The sequence below is a fragment of the Ceratotherium simum genome, chromosome 6 (assembly GCF_057802395.1).
Source record: "Ceratotherium simum simum isolate JZ-2026a chromosome 6, ASM5780239v1, whole genome shotgun sequence".
NCBI classification, from domain to species: domain Eukaryota; kingdom Metazoa; phylum Chordata; class Mammalia; order Perissodactyla; family Rhinocerotidae; genus Ceratotherium; species Ceratotherium simum.
In genome coordinates this window covers 31,842,602-31,860,000 of record NC_141905.1, presented here as the reverse complement: position 1 = coordinate 31,860,000, position 17,399 = coordinate 31,842,602, and the positions used below count along the sequence as shown (strand labels likewise).

General features: G+C 53.9%; 2 protein-coding genes across 2 annotated transcripts in view; one reads left to right on the top strand and one right to left on the bottom strand.

Annotated features, from left to right (window-relative positions):
- HK1 (hexokinase 1) overlaps positions 1-1,221 on the top strand; it is a 69,877-nt gene extending 68,656 nt beyond the window's left edge. Inside the window, exon 18 of the mRNA XM_004427039.3 lies at positions 338-1,221. Within this exon, the coding sequence (XP_004427096.1) occupies positions 338-482 (145 nt within the window). The 3' untranslated portion in view covers positions 483-1,221. The remainder of the gene's footprint in view (positions 1-337) is intronic.
- A 1,670-nt stretch (positions 1,222-2,891) lies between these two features.
- On the bottom strand, positions 2,892-16,907 carry TACR2 (tachykinin receptor 2). Its single transcript, XM_004427038.3, has 5 exons — positions 16,355-16,907; positions 11,726-11,920; positions 8,087-8,240; positions 6,662-6,858; positions 2,892-3,462 (listed from the first exon to the last, which is right to left on the bottom strand). Exons 1-5 carry the CDS (start codon positions 16,744-16,746, stop codon positions 3,252-3,254), a joined length of 1,149 nt encoding a protein of 382 aa, XP_004427095.1. The 5' UTR covers positions 16,747-16,907; the 3' UTR covers positions 2,892-3,251.
- Between the last annotated feature and the right edge of the window lie 492 nt (positions 16,908-17,399).

The window sequence follows — 17,399 nt, the reverse complement described above, 5'->3', positions numbered from 1 at the left end:
ACCAGCTGGGGCCCGCCTCAGTGGTCCCTGCCTCGGCCCTAGCACCCTTCTTGATTTTCAGTCCCGTGGAAGCCTCAAGCTTTGAGGATAGGTGTGTGTGAGTGTGTTATAAGCTGTACAGAGTAGCTTCTTTTTGGATTCTCAGTTGTGCCTCCCTACTGAAAATTGTGCTAATGGGATCGGCTGTAAATACACTTTCCTCCCGCCGTTCTCAGGAAGCCGCAGCTGCTTCTAAGCAGCCCCCTGCCATCTTGTGTGCCCTCCTTATTGTTGGGTCTGTTAGCATCTTCAGGTGGGTCCACTGTCTCTTCTCACCGTCCTCTGTTGTCTTTTTTAGCTTCTCCAGAATCATGCACCAAACCGTGAAGGAACTGTCACCGCAGTGTAATGTGTCCTTCCTCCTGTCTGAAGATGGTAGTGGCAAGGGGGCCGCCCTCATCACAGCAGTGGGCGTACGGTTCCGAGAAGAAATGAGCAGCTAAGAGCCCTGGACCCCCAGCCTGCTGCCCTTCCAGCACGTCTCTCTTCCAGCGGCGACCCCCTGTTCTTCCCAGCGAGCTGTGCTGGGAGACGCTGGCGCCAGAGCCCGCCACCGCTGCAGCGGGGAGGAACACAAAAGCCAACTCATGGCGCATAACGTAGGGTACAAAATAGAGTGTGTGCTGTTGATAATATCTCTCACCTCTGGATCCCTCCTCACCTGCCCTCCACTCTGCATGATTTGATTTCAACCTGGTCGTACGTTCCCCACGTGTGAAGTTTAGTGGCGTCCATTTCTAATTTATGCATTCGTCCAACAGTTATTTATTGGCCCAAGATGAAAAGTCACACCATCTGACAGGCCTTATGGGCCTCCGCAGCCTGTCCTTGGGCCGCACTCCCTGTGAAATGTATTATCACCAGCAGACACTGCCGGGACTCCTCCCAGGGGCGCATTAGCCGCTTCTTCTGTCCCAGCACCCCCTGCTGTCAGGTGTCCCAGGGTTCCCGTTGGGACGTGTCAATGCCACTGAATTGTGTGTCCGTGGAACTGGTCATAGCCACATTGTGACAGTCTTGCATTCTGTTATCTTGGGGGGGAGGTGGGCAGTCCTGCGGGAAAGTGTCTTGTCTCCATTTGGGTAAAAGGAACCAACCAACCAACAGTGCCCTCGTTGGAATTTCCCATCGCTTTTGTGAGCCATGTTGTATGACCTAGTAAACTTTGTACCAATTCAAAGACCCAAGTGATGCTTAATGGCTGGGGATGGGGGTGGGGACATCTGGGGATGCGGAGAAAACCAAACCCTGGGGATTTTTGTGGCCTTCTGGGTCAGGGGGGAGTTTGAAATGAAGATTGCGTCCTTCAGCCCCAGGCCTTCTTTTGGGTTTGAGGACTTGCTGCTCTCCCTGCAAAGTGTCCCAGAAGGAGCCTCTCTTCTTGTCTCCCAGCACCTGCCCTGCTGCTTCCTGCTCTAGCCCCAGGGTGCTACCCTGGGGAGAGGCTCCCACAGCCCCCACCCCACCACCTTTAAGAAGGTAAAGGGATGGAGGGCCTCTGTCCTCCAGCAGCTTGGTCTCCTCCCTTGTAGTTGGAACAAAGAAAAAGTCAACTTGGCTTCCAGGGGCTGTCTGGGATTCATGAGAGGACAGTGCGACTTCGGCCATCCCCTCTGTCGTCCCCAAGCAGATCCTGCCCTTTGTCACCTGCTCTGCCAACTCCAAGACAGCAGATGAAGTAGACCCCCTGCCCTAACACAGATGAAGTCTTGCAGCAGCCCAGGGTGGCAGGATTGCTGGACTCTCCCCCTCCTTGATCTTAAATGAACCCCTTCTGTAGGAAATTGGCCCCTATCTGACCCTTTCATCCCTCCCCCACCTCAACTTGGAGTTGGCTGTTCCCCCCATGGCTGCCATTTTGGATTCTCCCCCAGCTCGTCGGTAGATCCCACATCAGTCCGCATTATGGTGCCCTGTCGTTGAGGTGCCCTGTGAGTCTCCCAAGCCATGACTCCAGCTCTGGGTGGCTTCCCCCAGGACGGACTGCATGCTCACTGGGTTTGGTGAGACCAGAGTCCCTTTATTTGGCACTGCTGGTGCCTATGGCACAGGCATCTGTGTGGGAAAGACAGATAACATTAAACTCTTGATGTGCATTTACAGTGGTACATGGTTCCGGGGGGCACAGGGTGTGGACAGTGAGTTGGCAGGTAGGCAGAGATGTGCCCTTGGGGTGGACTGGGCCAGGCTTGGAGCCGTCTGGGAGTCGGCACAGTTGGGTTCTCTGCCTGTCACCTTGCTGAGAGCAGTGAGCTGTGCTGCTGACTTGCAGGAGGCAGTCATGTAAAAGGGCTGGTGTGGTGGTAATAAAAATCATGGCTGCTGTTTATTAAGCACTTAACCTGTGTTTGGCCTGCTAGTTTATAGGCATCACTTCCCTCATCCTCACAGCATTCCTGTGAGATAGTTTTGCCATTGGGAGAGGAAGAAGCTGAGGGTCAGAGTGACTTGTCTGAGGCAACACAGGTGAGGGTCCTTTTGACTCTTAACCACTATCTACACTGGGCTGGATCTGAGTTCTTAGATGCTGAGGCACAGAAGCCTTAGGTTGACTCAGAGGTGATGGGCTTTGCAAAATAAGATGCTTCCCTCCTTGTGTCTTTATCCTGAAAATGAATCAGTGTCGTGGTTGGATTTTGGCCACAGGTGTTTGGTTTACCAACGTTTATGAAAATGTGAGCCAAATTTAACAAGTCTGGAAGTCTCACAAATTTGGACTTCTGGCTTCTCTTTAAAGATTTAGAAGACCTGGCAATAATGGGCTCCCATTACTACATGGCAACATTTGTCCAGAGCTGATCAGCTGCTGTCCCCTTTGGATGCCTATGCCCTCCAGTTTGCCACAGTCCCCACCATTCCCTGTTACCCCAACTGCAAGTGAGTTGCCTTCTATCTTCACATTTGCAGGTACTGGATCCAATTTACTCATTATGTTGTATGCCCTGGGAAGGCATTTGAGCTTGCAACTCCTGGATTAGATACGCGTTAGCTCACACTGTCATCTTTGAGTCTTATTGGATCCCCTGAAGCGCTGTCTGAGAGGGAGGCTGGGTCCTCTTCGAGTCAGCGTCCACTGCAGAATTCCTGGCCCATCTTGTTTTTCCGTTGATGTGCTGAAGGGTGAGACATGGGCCAAACTTTCAGATCTGGTCCTCTCGACTGGCTACTTCTCAAAGAGTGCTAAGCCTCGCCCTGCAGCCAGGCGTAAGGCTTCAAGGTTCAGTAGGCAGCCCATCTTGGGGCCCTCCAGCCTGCCCGTTGGCAGCCTCAGCCACGTCACCGGCCATGAACAAAATCTCTTTAGTGTGACACCTTTTGACCCTCATGGAGAGGGATGGAGTGTGAGTCAACTCCAGCTTATCCTCCTCGGTTGGTGTGACCCATGGGCAGCAACGGAAAGCAAGCCGGAATCCAGAGCGAAACCTGGGGGATGGAGGGTCACCCTGAGCAAGGGGGTGAGGGGACAGTTACAGGAGCTGTCATGTGGCTCCCCCACCTCCAGGAGCCCATCTCCCCTCCAGAAGAAAGTCGCTGCTTTACTCCTAAGAGCTCAGGGCCTCTGGAGAGACACATTCTTAGTGGATTTGATTTTTGGAAACAGCCAGAAGTAATCTGGAAATAAGCCTAGTGACTGAAGTGGGTGATTAAGCTGAATTAGACCATTTGTTATTACAAACACGCGAAGAAACCAAGTACAACTAAAAAGAAACAACAGATTTTCTTGTTTGATTTGTTAATTGGCTTCTAAAGGAGTATTCAAAGAGGAGTCAAAAAATTGGGGCTTCGGCAATGTTGGGTGGAATAAGGATGCTCTTCCAAGGGGACTGCTTTGAAAGAAAATATACACGAAGAACTACTAAGTTTTGGTACATTTGCTTAAAAAATAACTCCTGGGGCCGGCCCGGTGGCGCAAGCAGTTACGTGCGCGCGCTGTGCTTCGCTGGCCCGGGGTTCGTCAGTTCGGATCCTGGGCGCGCACTGACGCACTGCTTGTAGAGCCATGCTGTGGCGGCGTCCCATATAAAGTAGAGGAAGATGGGCACGGATGTTAGCTCAGGGCCAATCTTCCTCAGCAAAAAGAGGAGGATTGGCATCAGATGTTAGCTCAGTGCTGATCTTCCTCACACACAAAAAAAAAAAGTAAAAAAAAAAAAACTCTCTCTATAGCAGCACTGAGGGTCCACACGTGAGGAAGCAGGCAGTGAGTGGAGGAAATGGGCTGGCGGGAAGAGAACGCTGGCCTGTTAGAGAGGAGCAGAAATAAATGAGACCCTGTGTGACAGCAGAGAGAGAAAGAGCTCCCATGTTCCAGAAAAGCAGGCTTGACTGGTTCCTCACCTAGCAGCTCTACGAGATTCCAGTGTGGCTCCAAAATGCCTCCATTATGGGAGCTTAATGGACACTCAGCGTGTCCCAGCCCCAGCTCGCCATCATCCTCCCACGCCCATCCCCAGTCGTCCCCATCGCAGTGCCTGACAGCTGACACCTCCATCCTTCCATTTGTTCAGGCCAAGAATCTGGGAGTCATCCTTGACTCTCGCATGCCACCTCCCCTCCATCAAATCCTGTTGGCTCTACCTTAGCAGTATCCAGACTCTGACCACTTCTCCTTTCAGTTTAAACCCACCATCTCCTGCCTGGATTACTGCCCTAGTCTAACCATCTCCCTGCTTCTCCCTTTGCCCCGCTGTGGTCTAGTTTCAACACAACGGCTGGACTGATTCTTTTAAAAGGGAAGTCAGAGCGTGTGTCTCCCCCGCTCAGAGCCCCACAGGGCTCCTCATGTCAGAGCACCGGCCCAAGTCCTCACCATGACCACAGGGCCCTTGCCTCGGCTGTTCCCTCTGCCTGGAACACTTCCCCAGACAGCTGACGGCCCACTCAATCCTCAGTCTTTGCTCAAAAGACTCCTCAATAAGGTACCCCTGACCATCCTGTAAAACTGCAACACTGTGCCCACTACTTCCCCCGGTGCCTCTGTGCTCCCTTACTCGGCTCTAGTTTTTCTTTTTTCCATAGGACTTATCACCTAACACGCTGTGCGATTCATTTGCTCCTTATGTTTGCTTTCTGTCTGTCTCTCCCCATGAGAGTGTCCGCTCCCTGAGGAAAGGGATCATTGTTCCTGTTCACTGGTGTAACCCAAGTGCCTGGAACAGTGCCAGGCACACAGCCCCGTGGTGAACATTTTCTGAATGAATGAAGATTCCTCCGGAAGCACCAGCCCTCCTTCAGAGCTAGTGTCATCAAACACTGAATGATTCTGAAGTTATTTCAGGAACCTGTAGAGCCCTGGGGTGTTGTTCAGACGCCCAGGGACTGTGTTGTTGGGCAGCAGGAGAGTGACCAGTGCACAGACACAGGGCTGGGGCCCCTCCCTGATGTGACAGTCCCCATCTCTAAGCTCTCACTCCTACAAGCTGCATGCAAGAGACGTGTGTGATGTGGGGATAAGATTACAGGCCTTGGAGACAGCTGGAATCCTGGCTCCATTGCTTGCTATACGAGTTTAGGAGTCTTCCTTTCTGGGGCTCACTTTTCTCATCTGTAAAATGGGGACAACACCTCCCTCCCTCCTATTATCTACTTACCTCTCAGGAAACAAGTGGGGGTTCTGGTACCCATTGAACACTCCAAAAAAAAAAAAAAAAATCATAGTTCTCTCACTTCCTTCTGGCCTGCCCGGGTGGGTGGGATGTCTGAGCAACACAGACCCTAATGGCATTATGAGTGGCCAGGACCCATGGGCGGGGAGGTGATAAAGGCACGAACAAAGAGAGCCAGGGCCAACCTCACCCACATCACTGTCTTGCTGAGGCCAGGACTCGGGGTCCAGCTCTCATGTCTGACCTGGCCCCACCTTCAGGGTTTTCTGAGGCTGAACGGCCTGCTCTGCAGGCAGGACTCCTGGGTGCTGTGATTCTCGCCCGGCCCACCACCTCCCACCTCTCCAGTGCCCCAGAGCAAATGCAGCCCCTCTCTGGGACTCCACCTCCCCAGAAGTACGAGGGCTGGAGAACCAGATGGTGTCTGAGGGAAGAGCGAGATCTCGGCTCCTTCCTCTGGCTGTCTCTGCCAAGGTCACTTCCCAGCTGCCCTGACCGCCCTCCGAGGGCAGGAAACGCACTGTGATCTTCCCAGGGAGCGGCCTGCCTCCCTCCAGCCTTGGCCGCGGGCCTCCGACGGCGTGCTTCATGCTGCTGGGGTTGGTGCATTCACCTTGCCCGAGGACAGTCCTCGGTTCTTCCTCACTGCAGGAAGCTCTTAAAAATGTCCCCCCTCCTTTCCCTGGCTCTTTCCTTCCTTCCTCTCTCTGTCCTTCTGCCTCTCTCTGTCTCCCCCTCCCTCCATCTCTCTGTTCCTCCCTTCTCTTCTCCCCGTCCCAGATGTAGCCCCAGAAGAGAGAGCAGGACAGACAGACGGTGAGAGCTATGGCCTGGGCAATGTGCCAAGGCTTGGAGGAGGAGGTGGGACTCAAGGTAGGCCCGGACCAGAGGGCGGATTGTGCTGTGGGCTCACTGTGAGGACGGCAATCCCGCGTGGGGGTGGGGGCACAGGGGCACAGGCTCAAGCTGTGTAGGGGTCCAGATGGGGCTGAGGGCAGGGCCGGGTGAGGGCTCACCTGTGGTTGAGGCAGCAGTAGATGACGGGGTTGTACATGGTGGAGCTCATGGCCAGCCAGAAGAGCGCCAGGTAGACCTGCTGGATGAACTTGTGGCAGTAGATGTCCTCCTGGAAGCTGCCCAGGGTGAAGTAGAGGTGGTAGGGCAGCCAGCAGATGGCGAACGTCACCACCACCAGCACCATGGTCTTCACGATCTGGTCCGGGAGAGGCGCAGCTCACTCCTCAGCCTGGAGGCCGCACGCCCCAATCCTCCAGATGGCGGGAGCGGGGCACCCCTCATGCCAGCCCGGGAAGCCCTGTGGCCTCAGTGCCCTGGAGCATCTGCTGCCCAGACACTCCTGGGCCCTCCATTCTGGGGCTTTCGCTCAGGCTGGTCCCTCTGCCCACATTGCTGTCCTTCCTTTGAAGTCCTCACTCCTCGAAGCCCAGCTCAGTGGCCACTAAAAGGCATCCCAGATCCTTCACTCAGCAGCTCCCCTCCCTGGAGAGTGGATGAACTCTTAACCCCACCCTTAGAGGAGCCCCTGTGCCAGCCGTGGGGTCCCATGCCCCCCTCTCCCTGGGATCTGTGCCTGCCACAGCCCTTCTATCCATAGGTAGTAAGGCTCCAACCGGGGACCCCAGCCTCTGCCCAGGGGCCAGCTCCCTGACCTTTCCCCCCTCGCGGCCTGGTCTCTGCAGGCACCCTCGAGCATGGCCAGTACCCCATGAGGGGTGGAGGGCAAGCCAAGGATGGCAAATGGAGACCAGCTCTCCATGAGGAGGGACACCAGAAGGTGTCCCATATCCAACTACTACTCCCTGAACCGCCCTGTGAAAGACGCCTAAGAGCAGAGGAGAAGCCGAGACTCTGACCCGATACCTGATACAATCGACCCACTGGTCGCCAATGGGAAAGGGGAACGGAAGAGATAAGCTTTGATGTGGAGAGAATGGAGGGAGTCTGGGGCATAGTATATCAGGACCCTTGGGGGCCCCGAATGGTAGGGAGTTGGGGGGACACTGCCACTTCGGTTGGAAACTGGGGACAGACAATGTAGCTGGACTACACTCCGGTCTCCATGATCTCTGGGGTCTGCAGTTCCAGCCTTTAAGAATTCTCCTCAGATTCTATCTAGGAGCCGCCTGTGGTTCTGTGAGGCTTCTTAAATTCAACATTCTGATTACTCAAAAAGTCTAAGATTTTAGATTCTATCACTCTAAGATTCTTAAAGGTATCCGAAATTCTCTGGGACTTTATGATTCCCTGATTCTCCTAACATTCTGAAAAGTTCCTTTAACTCGGTATTCTGCCAAAGACTAATGTCCGCCCGCCCGGGAAGACTGAATTCAGACTCTGGCCAGACACTTGGGACAAAGGCAAGGTATGGCTGGATCCTGTCCTCCACGGCACCCCCTTGCGGCCCGCCCCCCCGTGCCCACCTTCTTCTTGGCCCGCAGGTGGCGCCGGTTGGCGCAGTGCGCCTGGTGCCCGGGGACCGCTTGTCTCCAGAGCGTGAGGCCGATGATGCTGTAGGCAATGAACATCACCACGAGAGGCAGGAGGTAGATGAGGGCGATCACCACGAGGTGGTACCTGGAGGGAAAGCCAAGGGCCTGGGCACGGGACGGCCCGGAGGTGACTCTGGCATCTACCAGTGCTCAGGCACCCGGATCCCATGGGTGACCTTGAGCCGCCTCTCAAGGCCTTGGTTTGTTTTAAAGAAAAAAATGATAATAAAGGCAACATTGGCTAGCATATGTGCCCAAAGAGGGCTTCCCCTGCCGCAAAAGGGAAACAGCGTTAGCCCTGTGTCCTTCCAGCTGATAAAGTACCAAAAAAGAAAATAAATAGGAATGAAAAAATTTGTAAAAAATTGGTTTACAGTTGAAAATGCCATTAAGCACAAAGGAGGAAGTAAAATTACTTAACCCATCCTCACCACTATTAACAATTGGAAATATTTTCTTCCAGAATCATATGTGTGTATATATATATACACATTTGTAAATATACAAATACACATATGTATTTGATAGATGATGTATATAATTGATATCTGCATCTGTCTGGATAGATAGATTTCCTGGAGTGGATGTGGTTCCATTCTGCACCAACATCCCTATCGCGGAATGCAGCAGTGGAAATGCACCACACTATACATGCTATTGGGTCATCTCCTCCTGCCCATCAGCATTTGGTTGGGCACACGGCTCATGTCAGCAGACACTCTTTCACACCAGCTTTGAGCAAGCAGCCCAGAACACCACTGTTGGTTCCTCATCCAGGTCCCATGGAGGACACCCCAGGCTGTGTTGAGGCCATTTCATTTCCTTTTGGAAAGATGGTGTAAAGGAGATGGGTGCTGCCCATTTGGCTTCTGAGCGATGCTGCAGCTGCTCTCCAACAGGGCCCAGGTGGGAGCATCCTGTGAATGGGCCTGAGACCCCTGGCCCTGTCATGTGACCATTTTCTAGGAAGGCTGAGGTGTCCCAAACCCCCCACCCCCACCCACCATGTGCCAGTCCTGCTGGGCCCCTTTCAAGAGGCTCTGCCACCCAAGGGAGAGGAACAGGTGGCTCCAACAAATGTCTTCCCTAAAGCCTGTGTTTAGAATTCTGCTTGCTTGCTCTTTTGGCAAGCATGCTAATTACAAAATGTGTGGGGGCTCCTAGATGCCCTGATCCTCATCTGGTCCTACTGTGGAGCAGGTGAGTGGGGGGAGGAGCAGCGAGTGCCAGGCCCCTGTCACCTTCCCTTCATTGTGAAGTCACAGAGTGTCTGAGCTAAATAGACCTTGAGGATCAGCAGGGCCACCTGCCTCAGTGTCCAGAGGGGGAAACTGAGGCTCCGAGAGGCACAGGAGGTCTGTGTCATATGACTCAGCGCTGCAGAATTAATCAACACCCAAACGATTTCCTTTCACTGAGGCTCAGCCCAGTGGAGTCAGAAGAACTGCGTTCATGTCCAGCCTCTAACTTAAAGAGTGACCTGGGGCAAGTCAGATCTCTCCCCCAGTCTCAGTTTCCCCACTTGTAAAACGAGGAGGAAATCACTAAGATCCTTCCCCAATACGAGTGACATCTCTCCATTGCCTCGTTCTTTCCTTGGAATGTGGTGCAGGATAGGAATTCACTCTGGGCTAGGGCTAGGCTCCACAGAAGGAAGCGCCAAGGAGCCTTGGGGACCATCTTCTAGGGCCTTCCCAAATCAGGGGTGCCTCCTCTCACAGCCTGCACTGTCTGTTCTGTATTTGGATTTTGGGGGTGTATGTGCATTTTAACCTGGAGAGGGCATCTGTAATTTCATCAGATTCCTACACACGCAGGATGTGAGCCTGTGTGGATGGAGTCCCCAGTCTAGGTCTCAGAAGCTTCCCCACTCAAGAACAAATAATACATTCTCACACGTAAAACCAGGCTTTCCCCAGATCCTCTCAGAATTCTAACACCGAAGTATAGACTTCCCAGCCCACCTCTGACATCCTGTTTTTCCCTGTTGCCTGAGTCAGGGTTGGAACTCACCATCCCCAGAGAGCTGGTGCTTGGAACCCTAAGTTCTTACTGGTCCCCCTCCCAGGGAGAAAAGCTTGTATTAAGGTGGAGAAACACCGCCCCCCAGTGGCCAGTCATGAAATATTCTGCGCTCCACCCTCCCTGAGCCGGAAAGCCGGGTGCTTCCCTACAAGGACACCGCCCTTCGAACAGTGAGTCCGTCTGAGAAGGTGGGGTACAGGGTGGGGGCAGAGACCTCGGCCCTTGAAACTCATCAGTCCCCAGGAACAGGCTTCTCAGAGGAATGGGCCTTCCCCAGCACTGAAGACCGCAGCGCCGCCCCCTTCTGGCCGGTGTTCAGGACAGATGGAGATCAGGTAGGGGTGGACGTTGGGGGAGGTGTTAAAGGAGGCGGGAGTGGGGGCTGTGTTGCCATGGTGACCTGGCGGTCCTCAGCTCCGAGCAGGTACATCCTCATGCTTTGGGGCAGCTGGGCCTTTGTCGGACTAAAGCTGCCACCTCCAGGTTTGGTTTCATTTGTTCTCTATTTAAACTGCCACATCCTGGGTACCACTTCTGTGCCAGGCCCGGTGCTAAAGGCGTCACGTACATTTTCTCTTGTGTGCTCACAACAACCCTCGAGCAAGGTTCTCTTACTAATCCCCATTTGAGAGAGAAGGAACCAAAGGGTCAGAAAGGTTAGGTGACTACAAAGGGTTCGCCACCCAGGAGGGGACAGAGCAGGACTCCTACCTGACTACTGACTCCAAAACCTCAATCAATTCTTTATCCTCTACTAACCAACCACACCATGCTTGCGGATCGCGAAGCCACGCCGTGAGAGCTGGGCAAACTGAGGCCCAGAAAGGGAAAGGACTTACCCAGGGTCACACAGTGGCTGGACCGTGCCTGAGTGCTTCTACCCCCTCTCCCACCTCCCAGGCCTAGGTGCCCATCTCAGCCTGAGGCAGGCCCCAGCTGTCCTCCTGAAAACATCTCAGGCTCTGTCAGCTGCCCTTTCTTTCTGCCTCAATACCCTGACCTTCTGTGGCCTGAGCATTTACAACGCCCTGCCCCAAACACACACACATTCCCAAACACATACCTGTGTGCACACACACTCCCACAAACATACACACACACACAGACACGAGTGGGGGCAGCATGCCTGCACGTGTAGTGTCGCCTGCCCATGTGCACGCATACCTGTCCTCATTTAAGGACACACGCATCCTTATTTAAGTAGCAGAGTGGTGAAGAGCCTGGGCTCTGAAGCAGGACTGCCTGGATTTACATCCTCGCTTCACCACTTACTAGCTGTGTGGTCTTGGGCACATGGCAATTTTTTAGTGCCTCAGTTTCCTCATCCGAAACATGGGAATAATAATAATACATAGCCCGTATTGTTAGGAGAATTAGATGGGTTCATATACGTAAAGTGCTTCGAAGAAGCCTGACACTTAGTAAGTACTAAGTGTTACTTTTAGTAAATACATGTGCTCACACAATCCCCAATACACTCACAGACACATGTGCACACACACACGTGCACACACACAACATGCTCCCCCACTCCCCAAGCCTTACGAAAGGAGCGTCTTGCCGCCGCTGTCTTCAGGCCATGCCACCACACACTTGGTGACGCCCTGGTCCATGGTGATGGTGGAGTAGAAGCACTGGGGGAAGGCGAGCGCCAGGGCCACCAACCAGATGCCAGCAATAACCGCTCTGGTGCCCGGGGCTGAGAGCCGTGGCTGGAAGGGGTGGACGATGGCCATGTACCTGTGAGCAGAGGGCGGTGTGAACGGTGGGCGCCCTCCCGTGGGACCAGCTCCCCACCCCTCTCTCCCCCGCCCCAGGCCCACACCTTCTAGCCCCATTCCCCACACTGCTGCGGGGGACCTGCAGAGAGCCAGCTGGGCTGGTGACCCTCCCACAGCCACCCAGCACGCTGGTGCCCTCAACCCCAGCTCAGGCGCCCACCACACCGCCTCCCTCTGAGCGTGGATGTGCTCTCAGGTGGCACAGGAGAACAGAGTGGCCACACTGGAGGTCCGTCTCCTGGTATTCGCCTGAAGCTCAGCCCTGCCGAGCCCCTCAGCCCCACGCCGCTCCCTCTTCTGTTCAGAAGCCTTGGCAGAGCCCGACAGTCTCCTGGACAAAGCCCAGTGCGGCGCTGCCCACCAGTTTTCTGCAATGGGCACGTGCTTTATATATGTATGCAATGTCCTGTTTGGTAGCCACTAACACACGTGGCTATGAGCATTGGAAGCATGGCTAATATGACTGAGGAACTGAATTTTAAATTTTAATTAATTTAAACGCAAATAGGCACCTATGATTGTGGTTACACTGTTAGACAGTGGAGGCCCAAACCTTTCAACTCGGCCTTCAAGGCCCTCTGCACGTTGCCAATGCACTTCCCAGCTCCTGTGTCACTGCTTCCTGCACCTTCCCTGGCTCACTCTGATCATGGAACAGCCTTGCATGTCTGACCCTCTGAGGGGGCATTTCCTCCCTGTCTGCCTGGAATTCCTCCTTCCTCTCTGGATTCATTAACATCCAAGTGGAAGGCCACCTCCTCGGGCGAGTCAGCCAGGGGCAGGCTGGTCTCCACCACTCCTGCCTCTCTCTGGGGGAACCGTGGGGATTTGAGCTGCCATTTGGCACTCCTGTGTCTTGTGACCGAGTTACCTCGGGGAGGGGCTGTTTTCTCCGTTTTCCACCCCACGAGATGGAGGCTTAGAGAAGTGGAAGAAACAGCTTGCAAGAGGCAGTGCTGGTTTTGAACCCAGGTCGTGTAGTTCCCCTCTGTTCCCAGGACTCCCAAAGCCACTGCGGGGCTGAGGCCTCATGGGTCGAGGGCCCTGACTGAGGAAGGGGAGGTGTGGGCAGCCGCCTGCTTCCCCAAGGTCAAAGGAACCCAAGGGCTCCATCCACCAAAGACGGGGGCCCCACCTCTGCCCCCATATTGCCTCCACTGTGCTGTGACCTGGGGCTTTGGTGTCCTCCTTGGAAGAAGGAGGGTGTGGGGCTAGATGGGGGGGCTCTCCTGTGTCATGGACCTGTTGGCTGCCCAGTGAAGCCCACAGACCCCTCCTCAGAATGAGGTTTTTATATGAGCAAATTATAATACGCAGGATTAATTTTTTTTATTTGTTTATTTATTTTTTTCCCCCAAAGCCCCAGTAGATAGTTGTAAGTCATAGCTCCACATCCTTCTAGTTGCTGTATATGGGAGGCAGCCTCAGCATGGCCGGAGAAGCAGTGCGTCAGTGCGCGCCCGGGATCCGAACCTGGGCCGCCAGTAGCGGAGCGCGCGCACTTAACTGCTAAGCCACGGGGGCCGGCCCATATAATACGCAGGATTATAAAGACAACCAGTTATACTGAAATATAGTTATCTAGATATAAAATAAATTTGGGACATAGTAATATCCGTGCTTCTTTATCAACTCACTAAACAACAAGACCTAGCAGCAGGTCCGGAAACTGTGGTCGTTTTGAAGTAGTCACGAGTGTGGGTGGTACTCTGAGATTCCTGCACAGCCAGAGTGTCCAATTTCTATTGGTGACATAGTCCCAGGCACTGCTGGAGTCCCAGCAAACCAGGGTGTGCCGCCTACATTTGTGATTGTGACTTCCCCCCACACAAGTCCATGACCCCTCGGATTCCTGCCCATAGTCCGTGGTCGCAGGTCCTGCATGTCTGGACTCGATGACTGTTGACCCCCTCTCTCCTCGTCACAGGACCTTCTCCCATGGCTGTGGCCCGGCCCTGGGCCAGTTCTACCCCTCGACCGTCTGGACCCGGGCCGAGTGCCTCAGCAGGACAAGAGGAGTGGGCCATTTTCCTCAAGGTTCTTGGGCACGCCTGTACCCCCACAGCGGATGAGGTGACCAGAGGGTCAACTTGGGGGCTTAGGGACCTTTGCTGTCCTAGGAGGTGGGGTGGGAAAGAGGAGGCTTTTCTTTTCATCCTATCAATGGAGGGGCAGGCCTGGGACTTTGGATTCAGACTGATCTGGATTTGAATCCTGCCTCCACGGCTTTCCAGCAGTAGGGTCTCGAGCAAGCAACCTACGCTCTCTTGGCCCCCGTTTGCTCCTCTGTGAAATGGGATGATAGTAATTTGTGCCATTAGGGTTGTTGTGCAGAGCAAATGAGATGCTTGAGAAGTGTCTGCAGGCAGCAGGGGCTCGGGATTTGAAAGCGTGATTATTCCTATTTATTTATTTCCTTTAAATTTACCAGAAATGGCTTTGGTCCTAGATGACCTCTGGACCTTCCTCCTGGGATTAATCTGAACCTTGGGACAAGGCCAGGACAGTGGGTCGTGGCCTCACGTTTTAGTTAGCCCTCGTCCTGAGCAGGAAGTTCACGCCTCGGGGCCTTGGGCATTAAGTGAGAGGCAACTCTCGGCCTGGGAGCATTTCCACCCTGTCTTGGTGAGAACAGCCCTCCTGCTGCCGCTCACACACTCCAGCCACGCACCCGCTGCAGGCCTGCTGCCGCTGCGTCTTCTGCCTGGAACGTTCTTTCCCCAGAGCCCACGGGACTTGCTGTCTCTTCTCCTTCCTGTCTTTGCCAATCCTGACACCCTACCTAACATCACAACCTGTCCCCACCCCACCACGTACCCCAGCACCTCGGATCCCCTTTCCCCTCCCTAATATTTTTCCAGAGCACTCATGACCTCAAAATACAATGTATAACTTATTTATTCTTGTGTGCATTATTTGAATTCTCACCAGGTCAGACATCTGTACCTGTTTTTTCCCCAAGGCCCAGAACAGTGTCTGTACATAGTAGACACTGAACGCAAGAATGAATGAGGAAATGAAGAAATGAATGGACGAGTCTCCACTGTGACTTCCCTGACCTGAGCACCATCCTCTCTCACCTGGGTTACTATTCAACAGCCTCCTGCCTCCTCCTGGCTCGCACCCTGCCCTCTACAGTCCATCCCCCTCAACCCCCTCCTTTAAAATGGAAGTCCATGAGGCCATGGTTTAGGGACTATTTTTTCCACTGGTGTATATTCCCCAGTGCCTGGAACTGTGGCTGAAACAGAGGAAGCACTCAAATATTTGTTGAGTGAACGAGAAGAAAACCTTAGTGGGACTTGCAGAGTATCCGGGGGTATTAAGGTGCTTTGAGTGGTGGAGGGTGTTGTGATCAGATGAAGGAGATGCTCCTGTGCTGACAGCCAGGGGGTCGGAGTTCCAGGCACCTGGCCCTGCCCCTGACTGGCTGGCTGACCTCGGGCCATCCTGCCCATCTCTAGCCTCGGTTTCCTTGGGTGCAAAATTAGAAGCTTGGTCCAGATGAATGGTTTTCAAACTTTCTTTTGTTTTTAATTAGTAGAAATAAATTTCTCAATTGAAATCTTCAGGGAAACTCCATAGCAAAACAATCAAGAATAGAGAAGTGAGCTGCTGTGGGTGAGGTGGCTGGGGCAGTTAGGTTGGGATGGAGACTGTTGGGGGACAAAAGGGGACCTCGCCCCATTGAACCATCTTGATGAGGAGTCTATGTCTCCGAGGGTCCCTGGTCCCCCACCCCACCTCCCACACATGCCTGGTGTCTTCCTCTGTCTCTTTTTGTTTGCTGTCTGTCTTAGCCACACTCCTCCCAGGGGCACACAGTCCCCTTCCTTGTCGAAACTGGGCCCTGCCTGTCCCAATCAGCTTTAAAAGGACTCAAGATTTGCCCACCTATCACTCCTCCACCCCTCCCAGCCCTCTTCAACAGAGGGTCACTGTCTACAGCCCCTGAGAGCAGCATCGGGAAAATAATTGGCCCCATTGTAATTATATGGTAACTACATGCAATATTAAATTTCCCCCCATATAATCTATCTAGGAATAGGAAAACAATATAAGCAATTTCCTGCAGTAAAAGAAAGACACCACACAGAGATCAACTCCAGAGAAGAACATTCCAGAAGATCCCTAAAACACTGCCACTCTTCCCTTGCAGCCTTGAACAACCATCTAGTGCAGAGTTCTTCCTTGTGTTTAACCTTAACCTTACCTGCTTCAGTTCCACAGCCCCCGTCTTCCAGATGTGTAGTTTTGGATCACGATCAGTTGGGAGGCAATTCCCTGGATTTTACCCTTAATTTGCTGTGTGACTGTGGGCCAGTCACCAGCCCTGCCTGGGCCCCAGCAAAGTGAGACGGCTCCCCTCAGCTTCCCCGCTGCCCCCTCTTACCTGTCGGCGGCGATGGCAGTCATGGAGTAGATGCTGACGAACATGGCCGTGATGGGGAAGAGGTTCTGGAAGTAGCAGAAGGCACGGCCAAAGTACCAGATGTTGTGGCTGGCGTAGACGAAGTTGAAGGTGGCATTGAAGGCGGCCATGCAGAGGTCGGCCAGGGCCAGGTTGACGATGAAGTAGTTGGTGACGGTGCGCATCCTCTGATGGGCCAGGATGATCCAGATGACCGTGGCATTGCCCGTCACAGCCACCAGCACCAGAGCCAGGTAGGCTGTGGCCCACAGTGCCAGCTGCCAGGCGGGCATGGAGAAGGCTGTGATGCCTGTGGTGTTGCTCTCGAGGCCAAATGAGATGTTGGCGTCAGTCACAACGGCACAGGCCCCCATGGCTGCCTCTTGCTCCTCGGCTCCTCCCGGGCCCTGGGGCCCTGCTCAGATGTGCTATAGAAGAGAAATCCTCTTTGGTGCTTGAGTGTGAGGGAGAGAGGGGAGTAGGGGCAGAGCCAGGCACGTCAGGGGAGCCGGGGGTCACTCCCAGGTCTCAAGCAAAGATGAGTTAGGCTGAGCGGACAGCCAGGTCTGGAGCCATTGGCCTTTCAGAGTCCCATGCCCCGGCCAGACTTCACCAATGTCACATGGAAATCTAGAATCCAAGATAGAGTTTCAGAGCAGGAAACATCATTGTAAATCATCAGTCAACCTCTTCACTGCAGAAATGGAAAAAGAGATTCCAGGAGGGGACCAGCCCAGGTCACTCAGTAAGGTGGTGACAGCCAGAAGTCAAACCCAGGTCCCTCCTAACGCTCCTCAGGAAACATTCCAGATCAGATGAGGCACAGCAGCAGTCCGTGGATCCACAGGTCAGCTGCGCAGCAGCCTCCTCTCCAGCCTCGGGGTGCAGGCTGGGCTGCTAGCCCCCGGAGCCACCGCCTTCCCTGCCGCTCTCCAGCGCAGGGCGGGGCAGGGCCTTGGCAGAGGTGCTGCCTGCTCACGGGATGGGGCTCTGGCTCCTGCCCTCCATCCCACCCTCTGCTTGGATG

What these genes read in the sequence shown, in the direction of transcription:
- TACR2 (XM_004427038.3), bottom strand. Translation starts at nt 16,746, where the DNA reads ATGGGGGCCTGTGCCGTTGTGACTGACGCCAACATCTCATTTGGCCTC. An exon ending in ACTGCCATCGCCGCCGACAG is followed by an intron (nt 11,921 to 16,354) that starts GTAAGAGGGGGC and finishes CTCTGCTCACAG; the next exon opens with GTACATGGCCATCGTCCACC. An exon ending in GGCGGCAAGACGCTCCTTTC is followed by an intron (nt 8,241 to 11,725) that starts GTAAGGCTTGGG and finishes CTTTCCCTCCAG; the next exon opens with GTACCACCTCGTGGTGATCG.